Source organism: Coregonus clupeaformis, chromosome 3 (genome assembly GCF_020615455.1).
Source record: "Coregonus clupeaformis isolate EN_2021a chromosome 3, ASM2061545v1, whole genome shotgun sequence".
Taxonomy (NCBI): Eukaryota; Metazoa; Chordata; class Actinopteri; order Salmoniformes; family Salmonidae; genus Coregonus; species Coregonus clupeaformis.
Window position 1 is genome coordinate 42,937,760 of NC_059194.1, and position 25,588 is coordinate 42,963,347.

The window sequence follows — 25,588 nt, forward strand, 5'->3', positions numbered from 1 at the left end:
GCAACCTGTTTTCTGATAGCTTTCTATGTTTTCTAATAGTTGGCCACATCTATGTTGTCCATTGACTAGTCCTGAGAGAATTGTCTTCTGCCCCTTGGGCAATATCTGTGCCACGCTGTACATATGGCAATAGGATTTTCTGTTATAATGGCCACGATTTAACACAGCATAGATAGACACAATGCATCCATTTGTATCATCTTTGAGACAGGCACAGCGATGTGATGCGCTTGTACTAAAATCAAATGTATTGTTCTCAAGAGAACAGCATGTATTGTGTTTTTCCCAGTGGCTCCAATTCAAAGGCCTAACGCCTGACTTGATTTAACAATTTTAAAGCAACAGGCCAACTTACTGCATGTTTTCCCTTGGCTGTGTGCTGTTTCTGATGTGTGTGTCTGTGTCTGTGTGTTATTCCAGGGCAGACAGGAGGGGGTGGAGATTGACCCCTGGGAGGATGCAGACTACAGTATTTACAGAGTCACTGACCGTTTCGGATTTCTGCAGTAAGTCAAACTGGGTTTGTGTGTACAGTATTGTACACATTACTTGACTGGCAGAATCTGACTGTTGTTGTCCATTCTTTTCCCACAGTGACGAGGAGTTGCCAACCCCTAGTGCACATGAGGAGAAGGTAAGAAGAGGAAATGCATCAAAAGAGTCAAAGAGACACACTACAGTTTCCGTTAGGTGGTGTACAGAAGCCACTAACTAACATTTCAAGTGTGACCTCTAACATATAGAGGTGTAATGTTCCTTGTGCAGCTGTAGTGTGTGTGTGTGTGTGTGTGGAGGTGTGTCAATGCTTAGTGTGTGTGTGTATGTATTAGCCAATCAATGCCCTCCCGCTAACCTAGTGAAACCCTGTAGCAGGGCCACATGCCCCAGGCATCCATCTAAGGCGAAGCCGATCCTTAGGCATCTCACACACTCCTGGAATGAGAGCTACGCTTGCTCACACCTTAGAACCGGTCATGTGGTCGTGATTGATTAAATTACTTCCACATCTATCCTTGGGCAGAATTTGATAAGCTCTCCTCAATGTTAAATGTCAATACAGTACAAACCAGCACATGCCAGTCATAGCAGTGGGGGCAGGACACCAGGTTCTCAAGTCAAGTGATCTTTTATATGATCCCACGAAGGGAGTTCATTTGGTTGTAGTTTTAGGAGAAACATTGTAAATACTGTGTTCTGTACTGTACTATACTGGATGTGTAAATGCGTCTTGTTAATGTAAATGTGTCTTCATTTTGCATACATAATATTTCACCGAGTTTAAAATGTATTTTCTGTTTCGCCCTGACAGAAAAAGAACCTGGAAATTGAAAGGGTGGAAAAATGGCTGAAGATGGTGAAGAAATGGGATAAGTACAGGAACAGTGACAGGGTGAGAATAACTCTCTCTCTCTCTCTCTCTCCCTCTCTCTCGCTCACACACACACACTACACCCTTCACTTGTGTTTATAAGTGTTTCTATTAGCCTGAAATGCTCACTCAACATTTACACTCCACCCTCAACTCCCCATTTGTCTAACCCCTGTCTCCCCTGTGTTCCCCTGCTCTCCTCTCAGATGGTAAAGCGTGTCTATAAGGGTATTCCCCTGCAGCTGAGAGGCCAGGCCTGGGCCATGATGCTGGATGTGGAGAAGGTGAAGAATGAGAACGAGGGGAAGTATGAGGTAAGAGAGTACCCAGTATATAACATGCACACACACATACACACACTGTTGGTTCATCAAGCATCTACTCTAAACAGTGCATAGGTGTAGGCAGCATTTAGCAACACACAAGGATTTGATACCGTGCTCGAACCAGCACGTTGCAGTCTAAAGCCAGTGGTCACTCAGAACCACTAAACCATGAAATCTCTGCTGTTATGATTTGAAGCCGACTGCTACTTCAGGTCTCAGGGAAAGTGATGTCATTGTGCTATGCTACGCTATCAGTAACCAGGTTCACTACATGGGCAGAGTACATGAAAAAAAATCGATTCAATACTGAATACCCTATACCCGGCCAGAGATAAATACCCTGTGATTCAACAATGGTGTGATACAGTAATGTCCATGTCCTCCCCCTCCATTGGTACAGTGGCTTCAGAAAGTATTCACACCCCTTGAGTTTTTCCACATTTTGTTATGTTACAAAGTGGGATTAAAATAGATTTTGTCAACGATCTACACAAAATTCTCTGTAATGTCAAAGTCGAAGTAAAATGTATTAATGGAACATAAAACACTAATATATTTTGATTAGATAAGTATTCAGCCCCCTGATCAATACATGTTAGAATCACCTTTGGCAGTGATTACAGCTGTGAGTCTTTCTGGGCAAGTCTCTACAATATTTCTTCAAGCTCTGTCAGGTTGGTTTTTGATCATTGCTATACAGCTATTTTGAAGTCTTGCCATAGATTTTCAAGCCGATTTTAAGTCAAAACTGTAATTAGGCCACTCAGGAACATTCAATGTCGTCTTGGTAAGTAACTCCAGTGTATATTTGGCCTTGCGTGTTAGGTTATTGTCCTGCTGAAAGGTGGATTTGTCTGCCAGTGTCTGTTGAAAAGCAGACTGAACCAGGTTTTCCTGTAGCTTGTGCTTAGCTCTATTCCTTTTCTTTTTATCCCCCCCAAAAACTCCCTAGCCCTTGCCAATGACAAGCATGCAACCACCACCATGTTTGAAAATATGAAGAGTGGTACTCCGTGATGTGTTGTGTTGGATTTGCCCCAAACATAATGCGTTGTATTCAGGACAAAAAGTTCATTTCTTTGCCATATTTTTTGCAGTATTACTTTAGTGCCTTATTGCAAACAGGATGCATGCTTTGGAATATTTTTATGCTATACAGGCTTCCTTCTTTTCACTCTGTCATTTAGGTTAGTATTGTGGCGTAACTACAATGTTGTTGATCTATCCTCATTTTTCTCCTTTCACAGCCATTTAACTCTGTAACTGGTTTAAAATTACTATTGGCCTCGTGAAATCCTCAAAGGGATATTCAATGTCTGCTTCTTTTTGTTTTACCCATCTACCAATAGGTGCCCTTCTTTGCGAGGCATTGGAAAACATCCCTGGTCTTTGTGGTTGAATCTGTGTTTGAAATTCACTGCTTGACTGAGATAATTGTATGTGTGGGGTACAGAAGTTTGGTAGTCATGAAAAAATCATATTAAACACCATTATTGCACACAGTTAGTCCATGCAACTTATTATCTGACTTGTTAAGTTCATTTTTACTCCTGAAGTTATTTAGGCTTGCCATAACAAAGGGGTTGAATACTTATTGACTCAAGAAATGTCAGCTTTTTATTTTTGAGACATTTGTAAACATTTCTAAAATCATAATTCCACTTTGACATTATGGAGTATTGTGTGTAGATCCGTGACACAAAATAAAAATGTCATCCATTTTAACTTCAGGCTGTAACACCGCAAAATGTGGAAAAAGTCAAGGGGTGTGAATACTTTCTGAAGGCACTAAGACATACAGTACATGAACATATGTAGGAGTGTGCTGATCTTCCCCCACATATTGCAGCCAGAAGCCAGAGTGCTGAACACAAAATATTGTAATGTTATACACCAAGACCATTTCATGTTTATAGGACCATTACGTTTCACAACTACGCCCTCTCCCACCCACCCATCGCTACATTCAGTAGGATTAATAATAGTGACATTGTTTTTGATTGTTTGTTGGGTGCGGCTCCAAAAAGAGAGAGGATTATGTTACTGTATGTGAGATGAAAACAGACAGATGGCGTTGACATGGAGATACAAAAATCACACGCACATCACACAATAACAGAGTTTTACTGACAGGGGATTATGGCTTTTGATATAAAGTTAATGTAAAAATATGTTGCCATGTAGTCCCTTGTAGCTCAGTTGGTAGAGCATTGCGCTTGCAACGCCAGGGTTGTGGGTTCGTTTCCCACGGGGGGCCAGTATGAAAATGTATGCACTCACTAACTGTAAGTCGCTCTGAATAAGAGCATCTGCTAAATGACTAAAATGTAAATGTAATGTTGCCTAAATACTATAGAATCTATAATTTTGAAAAAAAATAGATTTTTTCAAAGGTTTTTTAAAGATTAATCATGTGTACTGTTGCTGTTAATTTCTTTCTAATAAGTTTGAAGTGTGCAAGGGATTTAGAAAATGTATTAATTGTTTTAATTGAATTTTTCAGAGGATGAAGGAACAGGCCAGAATCTTCTCCCAGGAAATCAAACAGATAGATCTGGACGTGAACAGAACGTTTAGAAACCACATCATGTTCATGGATCGATTCGGAGTCAAGTAAGTCAGCAGCTGTATTCTACAGTAAGGTTGGGTGTTCATGTACAGTGGGGGAAAAAAGTATTTAGTCAGCCACCAATTGTGCAAGTTCTCCCACTTAAAAAGATGAGAGAGGCCTGTAATTTTCATCATAGGTACACGTCAACTATGACAGACAAAATGAGATTTTTTTTCTCCAGAAAATCACATTGTAGGATTTTTAATGAATTTATTTGCAAATTATGGTGGAAAATAAGTATTTGGTCAATAACAAAAGTTTCTCAATACTTTGTTATATACCCTTTGTTGGCAATGACACAGGTCAAATGTTTTCTGTAAATCTTCACAAGGTTTTCACACACTGTTGCTGGTATTTTGGCCCATTCCTCCATGCAGATCTCCTCTAGAGCAGTGATGTTTTGGGGCTGTCGCTGGGCAACACAGACTTTCAACTACCTCCAAAGATTTTCTATGGGGTTGAGATCTGGAGACTGGCTAGGCCACTCCAGGACCTTGAAATGCTTCTTACGAAGCCACTCCTTCGTTGCCGGGCGGTGTGTTTGGGATCATTGTCATGCTGAAAGACCCAGCCACGTTTCATCTTCAATGCCCTTGCTGATGGAAGGAGGTTTTCACTCAAAATCTCACGATACATGGCCCCATTCATTCTTTCCTTTACACGGATCAGTCGTCCTGCTCCCTTTGCAGAAAAACAGCCCCAAAGCATGATGTTTCCACCCCCATGCTTCACAGTAGGTATGGTGTTCTTTGGATGCAACTCAGCATTCTTTGTCCTCCAAACACGACGAGTTGAGTTTTTACCAAAAAGTTCTATTTTGGTTTCATCTGACCATATGACATTCTCCCAATCCTCTTCTGGATCATCCAAATGCACTCTAGTAAACTTCACACGGGCCTGGACATGTACTGGCTTAAGCAGGGGGACACGTCTGGCACAGCAGGATGTGAGTCCCTGGCGGCGTAGTGTGTTACTGATGGTAGGCTTTGTTACTTTGGTCCCAGCTCTCTACAGGTCATTCACTAGGTCCCCCCCGTGTGGTTCTGGGATTTTTGCTCACCGTTCTTGTGATCATTTTGACCCCACGGGGTGAGATCTTGCGTGGAGCCCCAGATCGAGGGAGATTATCAGTGGTCTTGTATGTCTTCCATTTCCTAATAATTGCTCCCACAGTTGATTTATTCAAACCAAGCTGCTTACCTATTGCAGATTCAGTCTTCCCAGCCTGGTGCAGGTCTACAATTTTGTTTCTGGTGTCCTTTGACAGCTCTTTGGTCTTGGCCATAGTGGAGTTTGGAGTGTGACTGTTTGAGATTGTGGACAGGTGTCTTTTATACTGATAACAAGTTCAAACAGGTGCCATTAATACAGGTAACGAGTGGAGGACAGAGGAGCCTCTTAAAGAAGAAGTTACAGGTCTGTGAGAGCCAGAAATCTTGCTTGTTTGTAGGTGACCAAATACTTATTTTCCACCATAATTTGCAAATAAATTCATTAAAAATCCTACAATGTGATTTTCTGGATTTTTTTCTTCTCAATTTGTCTGTCATAGTTGACGTGTACCTATGATGAAAATTACAGGCCTCTCTCATCTTTTTAAGTGGGAGAACTTGCACAATTGGTGGCTGACTAAATACTTTTTTCCCCCACTGTATGTCTTAGTGCTGATCTAGGATCAGATCCCCCAGTCTATTTAATATGGCTGCGGTTTCGGATTTTCTGGAACCCGTGTTGCTATTGATACGTAGATTTTTAGGTAGCTGCTGCCCGCTCTGCTGCCTAAGTAGCTCCCACTTCTCTGCTGCTGCTTCCCCCTCATTGACATGGAGAGGGAAACTTCATGTTGTACACAAAAGACATGGTCGACATGTTCGGACAAACTTTGTTGTCTGTTGTAACAGTATTGCAAACATAAGAACAACACAAAGGCAGTCTATTTCATGTTATTAGGCAAGTACACTACGTGACCAAAAGTATGTGGACACCTGTTCGTCGATCATCTCATTCCAAAATCATGGGCATTAATAAGAAGTTGGTCCCCCCTTTGCTGCTGTAACAGCCTCCACACTTCTGGGAAGGCTTTCCACGCAGCCACAAAAGCATTAGTTGGCACTATGGATTGGGGCAGGTAGCGTTCTCCTGGCATCCGCCAAACCCAGATTATTTATTGGACTGCAAGATGGTGAACGTGATTCATCACTCCAGAGAACACGTTTCCACTGCTCCAGATTCCAATGGTGGCGCGCTTTACACCACTCCAGCCGACGCTTGGCATTGCGCATGGTGATCTTAGGCTTGTGTGCGGCTGCTCGGCCATGGAAACCCATTTCATGAAGCTCCCGACGAACAGTTATTGTGCTGACGTTGCTTCCAGAGGCAGTTTGGAACTCGGTAGTGAGTGCTGCAACCGAGGACAGACTATTTTTTACGCGCTACGCTCTTTAGCACTCTGCATTCCCATTCTGTGAGCTTGTGTGGCCTACCACTTCGCAGCTGAGCCGTTGTTGCTCCTAGACGTTTCCACTTTACAATAACAGCACTTACAGTTGACCGGGGCAGCTCTAGCAGGGCAGAAACTTGACGAACTGACTTGTTGGATAGGTGGCATCCTATAACGGTGCCACGTTGAAAGTCACTGAGCTCTTCAGTAAGGCTATTCTACTGCCAATGTTTGGCTATGGAGATTGCATGGCTGTGTGCTCGATTTTATACACCTGTTATCAACTGGTGTGGCTGAAATAGCCAAATACACTAATTTGAAGGGGTGTCCACATACTTTGGATATATAGTGTATATGACACAAGCAAGACACAGACATGCAGTCAAAAAAGCAAATTTTTTCTCATCATTGCAAACCGTGGCAATTTTCTTTCCATCAACTCTCACTACGATATGGCAGCATGACTATGAAGATTAGCATCACAAATAGTAGGCAGTCTAAAGCAGTAGTTAAGTGCAATACCATTGGAAATTAATGTTGAAAGTTAAATTTATATTCCTAAAACTTAAGTTGAAAATGATGCTGTCGCTGCTTCCTGTTGACAAGACCATATTGATAAATAGCCCAATGTTAAAACACAGTTTTAAAGTGTCCAAATCAATAACCAATACGCAGAAACAGTTTGTGATATATTGAAACCTAAACATAAAATGTACTATCTACACATACATGTGCAGGGGTCACCAAAACAGAAAGAGAAACACAACACTGTTTTGTCAAACACTCCTATCGATTATCACGTTGAAATCGATTGCGCGAGAGGGGGAGCTGAGGTTGCATGTCCTGTTGAAACTAACACAGCTCAAAAACCACACGGAATCTGGGAATAATGTGTACATCACTGGTTAGAGGACAATTTGCAGAAGACGGCTAGCTATCTTAACCAACAATGCAGTTTGAATAAAAAATAAACATAATTAAAGAGCAGCAGTAAAATAAAATAACAGTAGGGAGGCTATATACAGGGGGTACCGGTACAGAGTCAATGTGCGGGGGCACCGGTTAGTCGAGGTAATTGAGGTAATATGTACATGTGGGTAGAGTTAAAGTGACAATGCATAGATAATAAACAGAGTAGCAGCAGCGTAAAAGAGGGGGTGGGTGGGGGGGGGCAATGCAAATATTCCGGGTAGCCATGATTAGCTGTTCAGGAGTCTTATGGCTTGGGGGTAGAAGTTGTTAAGAAGCCTTTTGGACCTAGACTTGGCACTCCGGTACCGCTTGCCGTGCGGTAGCAGAGAAAACAGTCTATGACTAGGGTGGCATTTTTTGGGCCTTCCTCTGACACGGCCTGGTATAGAGGTCCTGGATGGCAGGAAGCTTGGCCCCAGTGATGTACTGGGCCGTACGCACTACCTTCTGTAGTGCCTTGTGGTCGGAGGCCAAGCAGTTGCCATACCAGGTGGTGATGCAACCACTCAGGATGCTCTCGATGGTGCAGCTGTATAACTTTTTGAGGATCTGAGGACCCATGCCAAATCTTTTCAGTATCCTGAGGGGGAATAGGCTTTGTCGTGCCCTCTTCACAACTGTCTTATTGTGTTTGGACCATGATAGTTTGTTGGTGATGTGGACACCAAGGAACTTGAAGCTCTCAACCTGTTCTACTACAGCCCCTGTCAATTTGAATGGTGGCATGCTCAGTCCTCTTTTTTTTTCCTGTAGTCCACAATCATCTCCTTTGTCTTGATCACGTTGAGGGAGAGGTTGTTATCCTGGCACCACACGGCCAGGTCTCTGACCTCCTCCCTATAGGCTGTCTCATCGTTGTCAGTGATTAGGCATACCACTTTTGTGTCGTCAGCAAACTTAATGATGGTGTTGGAGTCGTGCCTGGCCATGCAGTCATGGGTGAACAGGGAGTACAGGAGGGGACTGAGCATGCACCCCTGAGGGGCCCCCGTGTTGAGGATCAGCGTGGCAGATGTGTTGTTACCCACCCTTACCACCTGGGGGCGGCCCGTCAGGAAGTCCAGGATCCAGTTGCAGAGGGAGGTGTTTAGTCCCAGGGTCCTTAGCTTAGTGATCAGCTTTGAGGGCACTATGGTGGTGAACGCTGAGCTGTAGTCAATGAATAGCATTCTCACGTAGGCGTTCCTCTTGTCCAGGTGGGAAAGGGCAGTGTGGAGTGCAATAGAGATTGCATCATCTGTGGATCTGTTGGGGTGGTATGGGAGTGGGTTTGGAGTGGGTTTAGGGTTTCTGGGATAATGGTGTTGATGTGAGCCATGACCAGCCTATCAAACTAAAATCAGTAGAACATGGACAAAACGTTTGGGGTGTAGCGCTGTTTAAACTAACACTATGCAAAGGCCACACAGGAACTTGGAATAACCTATACATGCTGTGACATTATATTTTGGAATGATGGATGTTGATTTCGGGAGGCTGCCATCACGGAAAAGGGAACAAACCACTTTTTCTGATAGTTAACTTCAACGAATCATGACCCGCCATAGGTTATCAACAGCGACAACATTGGCTGCTATTTATGTGATATTTTGACTGTCAAGTCCATTTATTAAGAGACCACCCTGAATTTTCCATGCCATTTGAGAAATAAAATAATAGCTGAGTTCTAAGTCCTGCGACCCCCAGCGTGTATGTGTGGTGATGTGATTTGAAGGAGTCAGGCGCAGGAGGGTAAATCACAGAAAAACAGGTTTATTCCGTTGACACAGCGGTACGCAGCAATTCGTCAAACACTTCAGTGCAGAAAATTACAGCTCACTGGAAACAACAAGGCACACGGGTGAATATCCCGGCAATACAAAATACAAGAGCTCCACCGAGCTAAACTAACCTCCACAATAAACAATCACACACAAAGACAAGGGGGCGAAGGGAACACTTATACAGGTACTGATGAGGGGAATTGAAACCAGGTGTGTGTGTGTAATAAACAAGACAAAACAAATGGAATCATGAGATGAGGAGTGGCAGTGGCTAGAAGACCGGTGACGACGAACGCCGAAGCCTGCCCGAACAAGGAGAGGAGGCAGCTTCGGAGGAAGTCATGACAGTATGACAAAATCAACAGTACAAACCAAAGATATTGATCTGTTTTTTAACAATTGATCTTGTGTCATCGTGTTGACTATAAACTTTTATACTAACATCACCAATCTGAGGTAAAAAGGATGTGTAATTCCCCCCCAATTCCATGTGGTCAAAACGTCAGCTTGTGTAATGTAGTAACACATTGTCCACACATCATGGAAAGTAGCGAAATTAACCACATTTCTATTTAGCTAAATAATACAAAACACAAAAGGATTAATAGTCTCAATTGCTTTACTGACAATAGTGCAATATTTAAGTAAATCAGATGTTCAGATCTACAAATGTTTGATATTTAACATTAGTTAAAGAGGGTAGTTGTTGCAAGTCCAGCATAGATGAACAGCCGATATGTTGATGATGCAATTTACTCTAAAAGGTCAAAGGTAATGCAGTAGCACGGGAGTGCGCAGTGCTTCTCAAATGTAAAATGTATGTGTTCTCCACACTCTCGTCCTAATAAGAACGTACTCAAGAGAAGAACCTTGAAGAACGCACTCAGAGCATGGGAGTATGCATATTGAGAAACACCCACAGATACGCAGTCTAATTAGCAATTTAATGTTATTTTTTCATCATTCCAAACAAATAAAATAAAATGTTATTTGTCACATGCTTCGTAAACAACAGGCGTAGACTAACAGTGAAATGTTTACTTACGGGCCCTTCCCAACAATGTAGAGAGAAAGATGAAAACATTATAGGAAAAAATTATAACACATGGAATAAATACACAACTTACTAGTAAATACACAGCTATGAAAAATATAAATGAAAACTGTCTTGGTAAATAGTATGGTCTGCAGCTTATCATGAGATATTCTAACTCAGGCGAGCAAAAACTTGGGACTTCCTTAACATTAGAGACCGTGCACCAGCTGTTGTTAACAGAGACACACCCCTCCCCCCTCATCTTTTCAGTTAATTTATTTAAATCATGAAGCTCATCTGCCTTTACTGTGGTGCAGGAAAATTCTCAGCAACAAAAGAGTGATCAAATGAAGATCCTACATATGTACAGTATATAAAGATATGAAATGAAAGTTGCCTGAACCATGGCAATTACCCCTCTCTGTCTCTGAATGACTGACCTCCCTCTCTCCTCTCTGTGTCTACACAGACAGCAGTCTTTATTTAATATCCTGTCTGCCTATTCAGTCTACAACACGGTGAGTTTGTGTTAGTCTTCCCTCAGTCATAAATAATGTCAATATTTACGTAATGTTTGCATTAGGATTCATCCCAATGTTCAGCAATGAACTGCTTTGTAACACTAAAACTAGTGGCAACTGAGCTGCCTCCAGCTTTAAGGTGACGAAACCTACATCAGGACAAATGTAGCCTGGTGATCAATGTGACCTAGTTTGACCTCTAACCTCTGACCCTATAGGAGGTGAGCTACTGCCAGGGCATGAGCCAGGTCGCCGCCTTGCTGCTGATGTACATGAACGAGGAAGACGCATTCTGGGCCCTGTCACAGCTACTGACCAATCAGAAGCATGCCATGCACGGTGAGCTGACCAATAAGATATCCCGTAAACATTGATTCAACCAATCAGATATGTCATGCATGGTGGTCCGACCAATCAATAATAGGAATCCGCGACATTACCAGTGAATTAATATATGAATATGTAAAAAAAACTTAATAAAGAAATGGAATTACAGTAATTGACTAGTAAGTACATTCTGTTATGGAGTTCTAGCCACTCGATTTATCTGTGTGTTTACACAAGGTAATGAAGCAGTCTAATCATGCACTCTCCCTCTCCTTCTCCCTCTAAGGTTTCTTTATTCCTGGGTTTCCCAAACTGCAGCGCTTCCAGACGCACCACGATCAGATTCTCTCCAAACTCATCCCCAAGCTGAAGAAACATCTGGTTAGATCACTGTTTAGGTTGCCTTCACACACACAACCACATACATGCATACACACATTACGTAATGGCATTATTATGTTTCATAATAGTGAGTTTATTACAGTAATTGCATATAGTTACATTGAAATGTGTGTTACTGTGTAGAACTGACCATTGTTCTTTCTACTCTTCTTCCCTCTCTTTCTCCTCTCTCCCCCTCATTTTCTCTTTCTTCCTCCATCCCCTCTCTCTTTTTCTCTCTCCCTCCACCCCTCTCTCCCTCTGTCTCTCTAGGACAGGGAACAGATGTCCTGTGGGATCTACAGCACTAAATGGTTCCTGCAGTGTTTCATTGACAGGGTGAGAGAAAGTGTGTTTTAAAGGACCGGTGCCATTTTTAGCCGATTTAAATAACTCTTCCTTTTAGTGGCCCGTGACAACCAAGAACTCCTCTCCTTAAATTGCCATATTGTAACTTTTAGCAGAGGAGAAAGTAGTAAAAGAATTGATGCTGTGAGCCTCATATTCAACTGACAATAGTAATTTAAAATAGCAGAATTGCAATTGTATTCATGGACGTTCATTCATTTCACATGATTACAACTCTAAGCAGGATGAACTTACAAGGTAAAACTCATTTCAGCATTTATTAGCGTTGTTAACTGCGTATAAAGGGAACATAACATAAGCATAATCACAAGGCTTAATAACTACTCAGTGTGTACTCTACTCTGTTCATACACACAATCCTGTGGCTTTGGTGGTTTGGAGAGAGACATGCTGCTGTCAGCGCTTCTCAGTCCCGCTGGGGCCAACCACAGAGATGGGGCTGGGGCTGTGGGTTGGGAGGGATGCCACCAAGCCCCCCTCACTACCACGGGACTAGAGGCAGGGGGCGGAGGGAGAGAGGGAGAAAGAGAGGGAGAGAAAGATGAAGACAAACAAATAATTAGCCTAGTAATCAATGATTATGTCATGGATCGATAATGGTAATTCTGGGGATGATAAGCCTATGTGCTGACAGATAGCAAAACAATCTTATTAATGTACACTATGTGAACTCATGACTTATGATATTGTGGTCTTTTTGGACACCACTGATTTTAAGAACAGTTTTACCACTTTGTGAATGGGAAATAATTTTTCTTGGAAGTCAGATATCTTCTTTCCCTCTCCTCATAGACCCCGTTCACCCTGACTCTACGCCTGTGGGACATCTACATTCTGGAAGGAGAGAAAATTCTTACTGCCATGTCCTACACAATCCTTAGAATATTTAAGAGTAAGGAGTGCATCTACCATTAACACGTATCCTTTTAGCTACTTTAGCCTATTAGCTATTAGCTACTCATTACATAACTCTTAGCTAATACAATATTAATCTCAGCTATTAATATTTGACTCCTGTCCTGTGTCTCTGTTAGAGCAGATATAATGCCAATGAAGTTGACTCCTGTCCTGTTTGCTGTATCTGTGTGTCAACAGAACGTCTCCTGAAGATGAATTTGGAGGACCTGAGAGAGTTCCTTCAGGAGAAGATCGCCCTGTCGTTCCTCTACAGTGATGATGTCATCATCGATCAGCTGCAGGCCTCCATGGCGGAACTAAGCAAGATGAAGCTGGACTTTCCACCCCCAGGTAACACACTGCTTAGCTGATTTTATGTACTGTTTGACAAGGATAACAATTTTAAATCAGTAGAAAATGCAGAGACCAAACATCTCATGAGGGCTTGTCAATGAGCTCCCCCATGTGGAGAGAAATTAGGTCATATAATGACCATTTGATACTGCTTAGTTACACTACCAGTCAAAAGCTTGGACACACTTACTCATTCAGGGTTTTTCTTTATTTTTGTAGAATAATAGTGAAGCCATCAAAACTATGAAATAACACATATGGAATCATGTAGTAAACAAAAAAGTGTTAAACAAATGAAAATATTTTATATATGAGATTCTTCAAATAACCATATTTTGCCTTGATGACATCTTTGCACACTCTTGGCATTCTCTCAACCAGCTTCACCTGGAATGCTTTTCCAACAGTCTTGAAGGAGTTCCCACATATGCTGAGCACTTGTTGGCTGCTTTTCCTTCACTCTGCGGTCCGACTCATCCCAAACCATCTCAATTGGGTTGAGATCGGGGGATTGTGGAGGCCCGGTCATCTGATGCAGCACTCCATTACTCTCCTTCTTGGTGAAATAGCCCTTACAAAGCCTGGAGGTGTGTTGGGTCATTATCCTGTGGAAAAACAAATGATAGTCCCACTAAGCCCAAACCAGATGGGATGGCGTATCGCTGCAGAATGCTGTGGCAGCCATGCTGGTTAAGTGTGCCTTGAATTCTAAATAAATCACAGACAGTGTCTCCAGCAAAGCACCCCCACATCATAACACCTCCTCCATGCTTCACAGTGGGAAATACACATGCAGAGATCATCCGTTCACCCACACAGCGTCTCACAAAGAACCAAAAATCTCCAATTTGGACTCCAGACCAAAGGACAAATTTCCACTGGTCTAATTTCCATTGCTCGTGTTTCTTGGCCCAAGCAGGTCTCTTCTTCTTATTGGTGTCCTTTAGTAGTGGTTTCTTTGCAGCAATTCGACCATGAAGGCCTGATTCACGCGGCCCCCTCTGAACAGTTGATGTTGAGATGTGTCTGTTACTTGAACTCTGAAGCATTTATTTGGGCTGCAATTTCTGAGGCTGGTAACTCTAATGAGAGACAGTTTCATCATAGCGCTTGATGTTTTTTGCGACTGCACTTGAAGAAACTTTAAAAGTTCTTGAAATGTTCCGTATTGACTGACCTTCATGTCTTGATGGACTGTCGTTTCTCTTTGCTTATTTGAGTTGTTCTTGCCATAATATGGACTTGGTCTTTTACCAAATAGGGCTATCTTATGTATACCCCCCCCTACCTTGTCACAACACAACTGATTGGCTCGAACTCATTAAGAAGGAAATAAATTCCACAAATTAACTTTTAAGAAGGCACACCTGTTAATTGAAATGCATTCCAGGTGACTACCTCATGAAGCTGGTTGAGAGAATGCCAAAGTGTGCAAAGCTGTCATCAAGGCAAAGGGTCGCTATTTGAAGAATCTCAAATATAAAATATATGTTGATTTGTTTAACACTTTTTTGGTCACTACATGATTCCATATGTTATTTCATAGTTTTGATGTCTTCACTATTATTCTACCATGTAGAAAATAGCAAAAAATAAAGAAAAACCCTGGAATTAGTAGGTGTGTCCAAACTTTGACTGGTACTGTAGTTGTGTGGTATTTTTGAAAGAGGGTACCCAAAATTACCATTTAATGTTTAAGCATAAACCAGGTAAACACTTACTTGCCAACTGAAACAGAACTGTAAAGCAAAGCATAGTTCCTATAATTTACCTCAGTTTTAATGTTCCTGTGTTTTATCTCTAGCCAAGCCAGAGGAGCTGCCATGGAAGGCCCTGGGTTTGGAGCTACCTGTTCTGCTCACCCCTCTCAAGCCCCCCAGGGGAGTCACCCCTGACCTGGGTACCAAACGACCAGGAGCAGGGGGTCTGGGTCTCCACCTCATCACCCACCAGCCAGAAGTAATCTCCCAAGATGACAGCCCCTCTAAGGAGGACAGGAAGGACAAGGAAGCTCTCAATAGGGAGGAAGAGGAAGACCCCATTCTCATCCACACCATCCAGGCTCAAGTGACCCCCGATGGGCCTCCCCAGGCTGGGGCTGGGCCACCACCTTATGAGCCACCAGGGGGCAATGAGCACAATGTTATGGGACAGCCTGCCATTCTTATGCCACTCCACCACGAAGTGGAGCGCTCCTCTGGTCCAGTGGCTTTACCAGAGACACAGGTCGTAGTTCAACAGGGTACAAACACACCTCCACAATACCCCATGGAGGAGCCGACCCTGACTGCCCCAGTTGCCCCCTTATCTCTTAGCCCTCCCCAGCTGCCCTGCAGTGTCCCCCGGACTCGCCCAGCAGCCTACGGGCCTGGCCCATAGTGAGAGCCGATTGGTGGGTGTGGGGGAGAGGGCGGAGGATGGGTACCTGGCCCGGCTTTTGGAGCAGGCCTTGGCTCTGCCAAACACAGGTCCCAGACAGGAGACACAGGAGAGCCAGGAGACCCAGAAGGGCCAGTTCGATTCTAGAGCATTGTAAAGCATTCTAAGTCCCCCCCCTGTTGTCTACAAGACAGACATTGCAGAAACATAGTGTTATGTTGTAGGAGAAGCTGCCATAGTGGAGTTCCAAGGGACAGTGCCACATTCTCTCCCATCATAGTGAAAGCATTACAGCTTACTTCATTTTAGTAGTTTTGTAATATTTTATCAATGGACATTATGTTTGCTTAGATAGCCTTTGTAAAATATTTGCTATACTTATTTTAGTATAGTTTTATTTTTGTATGTGGACACCTGCTTGTCAAACATCTCATTCCAAAATCATGGCATTAATATGGAGTTGGTCCCCCCTTTTCTGCTATAACAGCCTCCACTCTTCTGGGAAGGCTTTCCACTAGATGTTGGAACATTGCTGCGAGGGCTCGCTGTCGGCGTTCCAATTCATCCCAAAGGTGTTCAATGGGGTTGAGGTCAGGGCTCTGTGCAGGCCAGTCAAATTCTTCCACACCGATCTCGACAAACCACTTCTGTATGGACCTCGCTTTGTGCACGGGGGCATTGTCAAGCTGAAACAGGAAAGGGCCTTCCCCAAACTGTTGGCACAAAGTTGGAAGCACAGACTCGTCTAGAATGTCATTGTATGCTGTAGCTGTAAGATGTCCCTTCACTGGAACTAAGGGGCCTAGCCCGAACCATGAAAAACAGCCCCAGACCATTATTCCTCCTCCACCAAACTTTACAGTTGGCACTATGCATTCGGGCAGGTAGCGTTCTCCTGGAATCCGCCAAAACCAGATTCGTCCATCGGACTGCCAGATGGTGAAGCGTGATTCATCACTCCAGATAACGCGTTTCCACTGCTCAAGAGTCCAATGGCGGCGAGCTTTACACCACTCCAGCTGACGCTTGGCATTGCGCATGGTGATTTTAGGCTTGTGTGCCGCTGCTCAGCCATGGAAACACATTTCATGAAGCTCCCGACGAACAGTTATTGTTCTGACGTTGCTTCCAAAGGCAGATTGGAACTCGGTAGTGACAGACGATTTTTACGCGCTTCAGCACTCAGCGGTCCCGTTCTGTGAGCTTGTGTGGCCTACCACTTCGCGGCTGAGCCGTTGTTGTTCCTTGACTTTTCCACTTCACAATAACAGCACTTACAGTTGCCCGGGGCAGCTCTAGCAGGGCAGAAATTTGACAACTGACTTGTTGGAAATGTGGCATCCTATGACGGTGCCAGATTGAAAGTCACTGAGCTCTTCAATACGGGCCATTCTACTGCCAATGTTTGTCTATGGAGATTGCATGGCTGTGTGCTCGATTTGATACACCTGTCAGCAACGGGTGTATCTGAAATAGCCAAATTCACTAAGTTGAAGGGGTGTCCACATACTTTTGGCCATTTAGTGTATCTTTGCTTCTAGAGCAAATGCCTTAATTTAAGCTGTACCATCAGTACTGCAATTAGAATCATGCTGGCTTGATAACAGGATATGTATTGAAGTGTCATTGAAAAGATAATTACAAAACAGAAAGGACAGCGAATGCTCATGTTTTCAAATGACGAAACCTGCCACACTGGCAAGTTCGTTTTGCATGGCCACGTGCCCCGGGTGGGCGGAGTTTGCACATTTTAGACCTTTCCATTGGTCCTTAAGTGAAATCTCCATCTACTAACTGGCCCAATGTATGCAAGGTACTTCATAATGAAGAGTGAGCTGCCTCACTGATGATTTGGATTGTAAACAACAACAACAACAACAGTAAGGGCGGGATTCAATCTGAGTGCACTTTGACAGCAATGCACGTTTTAAAGGATATGTTCCCTGTTCGCGGGGACCACATTCACGGTAAATGCTGCATATGTCGGCTCAATCTGAAATTACCTTGAAATGGTGCATTGTCCAAATCCGCGACAGGCTGAATCCCAGCCTAACGTTAGTATACCAGGGGTTCAGAACTTCACAAGGCTGCAAGGGGCCTCATTTCTTAGTCCATCAATTGAGATCACTTGAGGCCAAATGCCTGGTATTTTAGGTGTAGGCCTAGTATAGATGGATTTTGTACTGGTCATCCACAACAACAAAAAACAAGCATAGACGAAGGCAATTGGTGCTATGTGACTTTGGGCTTAGATTAGTCATTTAGCAAGAATAATTCATATTTAAATATCATTTTCTATTCTTGGAATGTTTAAGCTTAAAATGAAAACATGTTTTGTGTTTTGTTGGCTTATCATTGATCTAGCAAAAATGTATTTTCAGATTATTAGATCTTTGCTGTAATGTATTATAAAGCTAATTTGTATTTGTAAGAAGAGCAATATGTAGATATTTTGTACTCATTGTGTTGTAGAAGAAACACACCTAAGTTCTAAATACTGGCTACTGTTGTAGTAAATAGCCTAATTATGATGTTGAAGTAGCCCTTTACATTTTTCCAAATGGTTTGTGGTAGATTGTTCTGTAGTACCATGTTATTTGCTTACTTTACTGACATCTAGTGGATAATTTGCATATAGCATGTAATTTGTCAACTGGCAGATGTTGGTTGGTTAAATGAAGACTAAGTTTACTTAGGTTCCCTCAATTAATCATAAGCTAAAATATTATAATCTTCAATCATAAGCTTGTTGTTAAATAAATGGACTGAGTGCTCCACTGCAGAAGCCCAGTATTTATTTACCTTCAAAGAAATTGAAAGGTTATTTCTAGACTACAGCAATTTCAATGGTAATGTTTTGCACTTTGCTATTTATCCACAGAAAAACAGGCTAAGGAAGAAAGGTTTTGTGTGAATTCTAAATTCATGTTTGTATATTGATATGCTTTAGTTTGTAAGGTGTTTGACAGTCAAAGCAAAACAGATGTGGTTATGATTAGTGTGTAATCTATGCTATGAACCCCTGATACTGTTCAATAATGATTTGTCAAATACATGTTTTCTAAATTTTGTGTATTTGAGTATTATTTACATGAGAAAGTATGCATGAGTATTTTAGTACAGTGGTTCCCAAACTTTTTCAGTTACTGTACCAACAATTGAATTTTGCTCTGCACAGAGTACCCCTGAAGTACCCCCTCATGTGCATTTTACCAGTAGGCCTATGGGCTCATGAGTCTTCTCAAGGACCCCATGTGGATATGCTAATTTCCCCCAGGGGTCCTAGTACCCCTAGTTGGGAACCTCTTTTTTAGTAGAAGAGTATTAACACATATTTTAAGACTAGTTTTCTCTGGTCAGGACTCCGGGCCCTACTGAAACACCTTGTTCTTGGCTATAACTAGGGGCTAGAGTCCTGGTCAGGTCAGGTCAAGTGGTCAGGAAAAAGTCTGTTCCCTAAGAATTTGTGCACTGTTTCATTTCCACACGATGGCGCTGTAAATCTGTATGCTGGTATTGTAATAGGATACCACTCCTGGTTTGCATAGGTTTCATTTATCTGATTGGTTCTAACCTAGATTGGATCAAAGGCCTCTCAAAGCCGATTGGTGCTCGCAAAGGGTCTCACTCTCATTGGTCTCACTCCTCTAACATTTATTGGTAACATTTAACAGAGCCAGCAGAGCAGTGCATGTGCCTGTGGAGCAGCAACTGGCAGCAGGCGAGACTGTATCCATGGACAGACATCAAAACTACTAGACAAGTGATTGAATAGACTTATCTACAGTCATTTAACTATATTTATCCATAGATCTATTCTTGGATAGGAAACGTTCATGGGGTGTATTTCTTGCAGTGCGTAAAAGTGACCTTCGAATCTCTTTCGGCGCTCTCAGAACAGAAGCACATCTCAAAAAAGCGACAATAATGTCAGGCACCTGCAGTCCCAGGAAAACTAAGACCCTGGAAGATCTGAGTCTGGACTCGGGCTACGGAGCTGGGGACTCCTGCAAGTCCCTCAGCCTCTCCTCGTCCAGGTCCCGGCACTCCCAGACCCACCCACACCGGGGGACCTGGTGCAACCAGATCGGCTCTCTGAGCAGCAGGAACGCCAGTTGGGACACGGTCAACACGGTGCTGCCCGAGGATCCAGAGGACATCCTCTCCAAGTGTCCTCGTCTGCCGACGCTGGAAGAGGTCCCCTGGACCGACCAGGAGATCGCTGAAGTCCTGTGTAAAGTAGCAGGCGAGGAGGTGGCTTTCTCCGGTGACGCAGTCCGCCATCTCTCGCTGCTCTTGCGGAGGGCTCTGGTTCGGATCTCCCGGGAGGCTCAGAGACTGAGCGAGCTGCACCGGCGATGCACGCGCTTCGAAGTGCAGAGCGCCGTTCGGTTGGTGCTGAGCTGGGGGCTGGCTGAGCGGTGCGTGGCTGGCACTGTGAGGGCCATCTCTCTCTACTGCATGAGCTCGGGTGAGACACTGCGTCAACGCGGCAAGTCCTCACGCTGCGGGCTCAGCCTCCCGGTGGGACGGTTCTTCAGGTGGATGGTGGACACGCGTGTGTCAGTGCGCGTGCATGAGCACGCAGCCATCTGCCTGACCGCGTGCGTGGAGAGCCTGGCGGAGGAAGTGGGCTTGCGGGTGTTGATGATGGCAGAGGAGCGCCTGGTAAATATTGAGGTCCTGGACTGGGTCGTCAATAACGACGCGGAGCTGTGGGGAGTGATGCAGAACTACGAGCATCTGATATGCGGGAAAAATGCCAATGGTAAATGTGTGTGTGTGTGTGTGTGTGTATGCGTGCGTGCGCCCCAACCCTGATGACACAATATGTGAATCAATTATCACTTTCCCTCTCTCCATGCGCTAAATACACACACCCCTTTCCAATAATGATTTTCTTCTCCTATGACTGCACACAATGGAATGGTTTTTCAGTGAATATGCATTCTGGAAGTCTAGCAGAAGAATTATGTTACCTCAGAGATGTAAAGGATCAAAACAGAAGTCCACTCAGGCAGAATATTCAAGAGAGAGAGAGAGGCCCTTCTAAAAACTGACCCCACATATGAGAAGCATGCATGTGTGTGTGTGTGTGTGTTGTCATTAGCAGTGCTTGGGTAAAATCACTGGGGAAGCCAAGCCAGGAAAAAAAGCACAATTACAACCTATGTGTTGTGATAATTGCATTGTTTGCTCTATAACCTGTTAGTTCATATGTCTTGCCACCGTGATATAGAGGCCTAAGGCCGAGACAATAAGAAGACAACCACACCTTTGTTTCATGACAAAACTGGAGAGCATATTGCATGTAACAAACAGTTACATGCAGTGGTGGAAAAAGTACCCAATTGTCATACTTGAGTAAAAGTAAAAATATCTTAATAGAAAATGACTCAAGTAAAGTTGAGTCACCCAGTAAAATACTACTTGAGTAAAAGTGTTTGGTTTTAAATATACTTAATTATCAAAAGTAAATGTAATTGCAAAAATATACTTAAGTATCAAAAGTAAAAGTATAAATAATGTCAAATTCCTTTTATTAAGCAAACCAGACGGCACCATTTTCTTGTTTTTTTAATTTATGGATCGCCAAGGGCACACTCCAACGCTCAGACGTGTGTTTAGTGAGTCCACCAGATCAGAGGCAGTATGGATGACCAGGGATGTTCTCTTGATAAGTGCGTGAATTGGACCCCTTTCTTGTCCTGCTAAGCATTCAAAATGTAACGAATACTTTTGGGTGTCAGGGAAAATGAATGGAGTAAAAATTACATTATTTTCTTTAGGAATGTAGTGAAGTAAAAGTAAAGTACTTAAGTAGTACTTTAAAGTATTTTTACTTAAGTACTTTACACCTCTGGTTACATAACCTACAGCATGGTCAATCAAGTTAATATTTCCAACATTTTTGGACTACTAAACAACTATTGATTTAGAACACTGTAGAGTTAACACAAGTCGCAAAGAAAACAGGAGCTGCCTCCACTATTCCAGGACCATTTCAACTTCAACATTTCAACATCATTAAATCACCTATGCTTAGTCTAAACGATTACAAAAACAATTTAGTCCAATCAACGTAAGCAAAATATCATGTGGCTGTCCATGGTACTGATGTGTATGTGTGTGTGTGTGTGTGCGTGTGCGTGTGTGTGTGCGTGTGCGTGCGTGCATAAGTAGAAAAAAACATGTTGACTCACCCTACTTGTAGAGAAACGCCAATGCCATCCTCCTCTCTTTCATGATGCCAAAACGGTCATACTGTACACACTTTTAGTTTTTGTTGTTCTGGGCTACCTGGCTAAAATGCTTGCTCGCTAGCCTAACTTCCTTTCATTCACAGGCAATGATTAGCCAGCTAGTTAACATTAACTACTACTACATCTAGCTGCATACTGAACTTCCATCCTCTCAGGCCAGATGTACAATGTATGAATTTATGGTTGGATCAGAATCGCAGTTAAATCATTAGCCAGTACAGAGAGTGAACCTATCCGTATCTCCATCCATGGCTAATTTAGGAAAGGGCCAATTTTAGTTAGCAAGACCTAAGGACAACAACACAACGAGATGCAACAATTCAAATGTTTTTCTGTCAATGACGTTTGGCTTAATGTGATGTGATTGGTGTGAAGCCAAATCCAAACTTGCTTCCCTTGAGACTTTTTTTTTAATGCGTCAGGGCCATTCACAGTTGAGCTCACTCAGTTTAGCTCAACGTTGATTGGCGATTATTGTATACTTTTTTATCAAGGGAGGCCAAATGCTCGCTGGCTTCCCTTGCATTCAATGCTACGGGCAGCAACAATATCATACTCTTTTTGACCAGACAGCATCAGATAGATGGGCTACAAATACAGAGACAGAAGAGCGCTGTTTCGCTCGCTCAGATGCCTTCTCCAGTGAGATACATTCAGCCTCTTGTGAACTGAAGGAAAATTATGAAACAGGGAGACAAATACATTATTTTATATACATTTTTGGGGGAAGCCTGGCTTCCCTTGGCAACCATGAATACATGCCACTGTGTGTTTTGTGTGTGTGTGTGTGTGTGTGTGTGTGTGTGTGTTGATCAGAGCGCAGAGATTGATAGCTCATTAGCCACAGTGATTAGGGTGTGCTTGTGTCCACATTAACCATTTGTAGACCCATTCTATAGAGAGAGTGAGAGAGTGAGAATGGTGTGCTGGTTTTGGAGTTTAGTAATGATGTTGTGATAATGTACTGAACTAACACAATCTGAAAAGGAAGAAAACTAGCAATCAAAGAAAACTTTCATCCAAATGTTCCCCCATTCCCTCTCTTGATATGTCCTTGAAGTCCCAGAGCAGGCTAATTGCCCTAACTGTTACAAATGCACTCCATGGAAAAGCAATCACGGTGATAAGTGTTGAGGTCACTGGTTTCCTAGGTCCTCTAGAACCCAGAACCATAGACCTAGGCTCTGCCGCAAGTATGTCAAGGTTAAGGGGAAAGCCCCACAGAGCCCCACAGACAGGAAACAGTCATTAGGTGTAATATTGTAATGGAGGAAGTGGGAGATCTCCTAGGGTGTTGTGGTTAAGCCACCGGCAGGCTGTAAGACCATTGTGCTTTTTTGTTTGTTTGCGTGCGTGCATGTGTGTGTGATGGACTGTGAGAAACGAGGAGTTAAAGAGAGGAGCCATGGTTCACATAACCAGCCAGAACACTAATTAGAGGCCAGTTAGGGGGTCCTGTTTTCCTTCACCAATCACACAGAGAATAGTCTCTTTTGTTTGTTCGGATAGAAATGTGGCTTTCCCATTTATACCATAGTATGTTATTGCACAGTACTCTAGAAGTGTTATTACTGTTTATATGTGTTCTACCGTCATCTGTACCTTCATCTGTGCTTGGTAGCCTCAGCTCACCCATCTTCCCACAGTGTGTTCAATCTAATATGACTCTTTTGGGGTCACTTTGATTGTTTCTAAACACTTCTACATGAATGTGGATGCTACCATGATTATGGATAATCCTGATTTGAATTGTGAAAATGATGAGTGAGAAAGTTATAGATGCACAAATATCATACCCCCCTCCCAAAGAAATGCTAACCTCCCCTGTTATTGTAATGATGAGAGGTTAGCATGTCTTGGGGGTATGATATTTGTGCGTCTGTACCTTACTCACTCATTCATTCAGGATTATCCTTCATGGTAGCATCCACATTAATGTAGAAGTGTTTAGAAACATATTAAATTCTTATTTACAATAAAAGTGACTCAAAAATGACAGAATACATTATTTACCATTCATTTATATTGGGCACAAAAAAAAATCTGAAACACAAAAACAAACAGCAAATGCATCCAACAAATTTGTAGCATCACAAGCTTGATGTAGTTATTGCATTCTATGAATGTGGGACCAAATACTTTTTACTACTTTTTAATACACATACAATTGAATTTGTCCCAATACTTTTGCTCCCCTAAAATGGGGGGACTATGTATAAAAATAGGGAGAAGGGATAATCTGTAGACATGCGGAGATAAAAGAACATACTCTTTGCCAGAATTCAGCCAGCCTTCACAAGAGCATAACATATTGAAATACAGTGCCTTCGGAAAGTATTCAGACCCCTTGACTTTTTCCACATATTGTTACGTTACAGCCTTATTCTAAAATTGATTAAATAAAACATTTTTCTCAGCAATCTACACACAATACCCCATAATGACAAAATGAAAACAGATTTTTTGAAATGTTTGCAAATTTATAAAAAATACAAAACAGAAATACATTTTTTACATAAGTATTCAGACCCTTTTCTATGAGACTTGAAATTGAGAGCAGGTGCATCCTGTTTCCATTGATCATCCTTGATATGTTTCTACAACTTGATTGGAGTCCACCTGTGGTAAATTCAATTGATTGGACATTATTTGGAAAGGCACACCTGTCTATATAAGGTCCCACAGTTGACAGTGTATGTCAGAGCAAAAACCAAGCCATAAGGTCGAAGGAATTGTCCGTAGAGCTCTGAGACAAGACTGTAGTCGAGGCACAGATCTGGGGAATGGTACCCAAAACATTTCTGCAGCATTGAAGGTCCCCAAGAACACAGTTGCCTCCATCATTCTTAAATAGAAGAAGTTTGGAACCACCAACACTCTTCCTAGAGCTGGCCGCCCGGCCAAACTGAGCAATCGGGGGAGAAGGGCCTTGGTCAGGCAGGTGACCAAGAACCTGATGGTCACTGACAGAGCTCCAGAGTTCCTCTGTGGAGATGGGAGAACCTTCCAGAAGGACAACCATCTCTGCAGCACTCCACCAATCTGGCCTTTATGGTAGATTGGCCAGACGGATGCCACTCCTCAGTAAAAAGCACAACAGCCCGCTTGGAGTTTGCCAAAAGGCACCTAAATACTCTCAGACCATGAGAAACAAGATTCTCTGGTCTGATGAAACCAAGATTGAACTCTTTGGCCTGAGAGATCCTTGATGAAAACCTGCTCCAGAGCGCTCAGGACCTCAGACTGGGGGCGAAGGTTCACTTCCAACAGGACAACGACCCTAAGCACACAGCCAAGACAACACAGGAGTGGCTTCGGGACAAGTCTCTGAATGTCCTTGAGTGGCCCAGCAAGAGCCCGGACTTGAACCCGAACTAACATCTCTGGATTGACCTGAAAATAGCTGTGCAGCAACGATCCCCATCCAACCTGACAGAGCTTGAGAGGATCTGCAGAGAAGAATGGGAGAAACTCCCCAAATACAGGTGTGGGAAGCTTGTAGCGTCATACCCAAGAAGACTTGATGCTGTAATCACTGTCGAAGGTGCTTCAACAAAGTTCTGAGTAAAGGGTCTGAATA

General features: G+C 43.0%; 2 protein-coding genes across 7 annotated transcripts in view; both read left to right on the forward strand.

Moving 5' to 3' along the window:
* The window catches only part of si:ch211-288d18.1 (USP6 N-terminal-like protein), a 31,133-nt gene extending 14,931 nt beyond the window's left edge, over positions 1 to 16,202 (forward strand). For 2 of the 3 annotated variants that reach the window (XM_041893355.2, XM_041893356.2), the window contains 12 exons: positions 421 to 506; positions 595 to 634; positions 1,310 to 1,390; positions 1,576 to 1,683; positions 4,199 to 4,308; positions 10,987 to 11,035; positions 11,257 to 11,377; positions 11,652 to 11,746; positions 12,020 to 12,085; positions 12,908 to 13,007; positions 13,211 to 13,363; positions 15,171 to 16,202. In XM_041893355.2, the coding sequence (XP_041749289.2) occupies positions 421 to 506; positions 595 to 634; positions 1,310 to 1,390; positions 1,576 to 1,683; positions 4,199 to 4,308; positions 10,987 to 11,035; positions 11,257 to 11,377; positions 11,652 to 11,746; positions 12,020 to 12,085; positions 12,908 to 13,007; positions 13,211 to 13,363; positions 15,171 to 15,745 (1,584 nt within the window). In that variant the 3' untranslated portion in view covers positions 15,746 to 16,202. The remainder of the gene's footprint in view (positions 1 to 420; positions 507 to 594; positions 635 to 1,309; positions 1,391 to 1,575; positions 1,684 to 4,198; positions 4,309 to 10,986; positions 11,036 to 11,256; positions 11,378 to 11,651; positions 11,747 to 12,019; positions 12,086 to 12,907; positions 13,008 to 13,210; positions 13,364 to 15,170) is intronic. The other variant, XM_045208717.1, reaches the window with a different exon arrangement.
* A 3,230-nt stretch (positions 16,203 to 19,432) lies between these two features.
* Positions 19,433 to 25,588, forward strand: part of LOC121579075 (ankyrin repeat and BTB/POZ domain-containing protein 2-like) — a 28,532-nt gene continuing 22,376 nt past the window's right edge. For all 4 annotated transcript variants that reach the window (XM_041893349.2, XM_041893351.2, XM_041893352.2 and 1 more), the window contains exon 1: positions 19,433 to 20,513. In XM_041893349.2, coding sequence (XP_041749283.1) covers positions 19,673 to 20,513 — 841 coding nt within the window. In that variant the 5' untranslated portion in view covers positions 19,433 to 19,672. The remainder of the gene's footprint in view (positions 20,514 to 25,588) is intronic.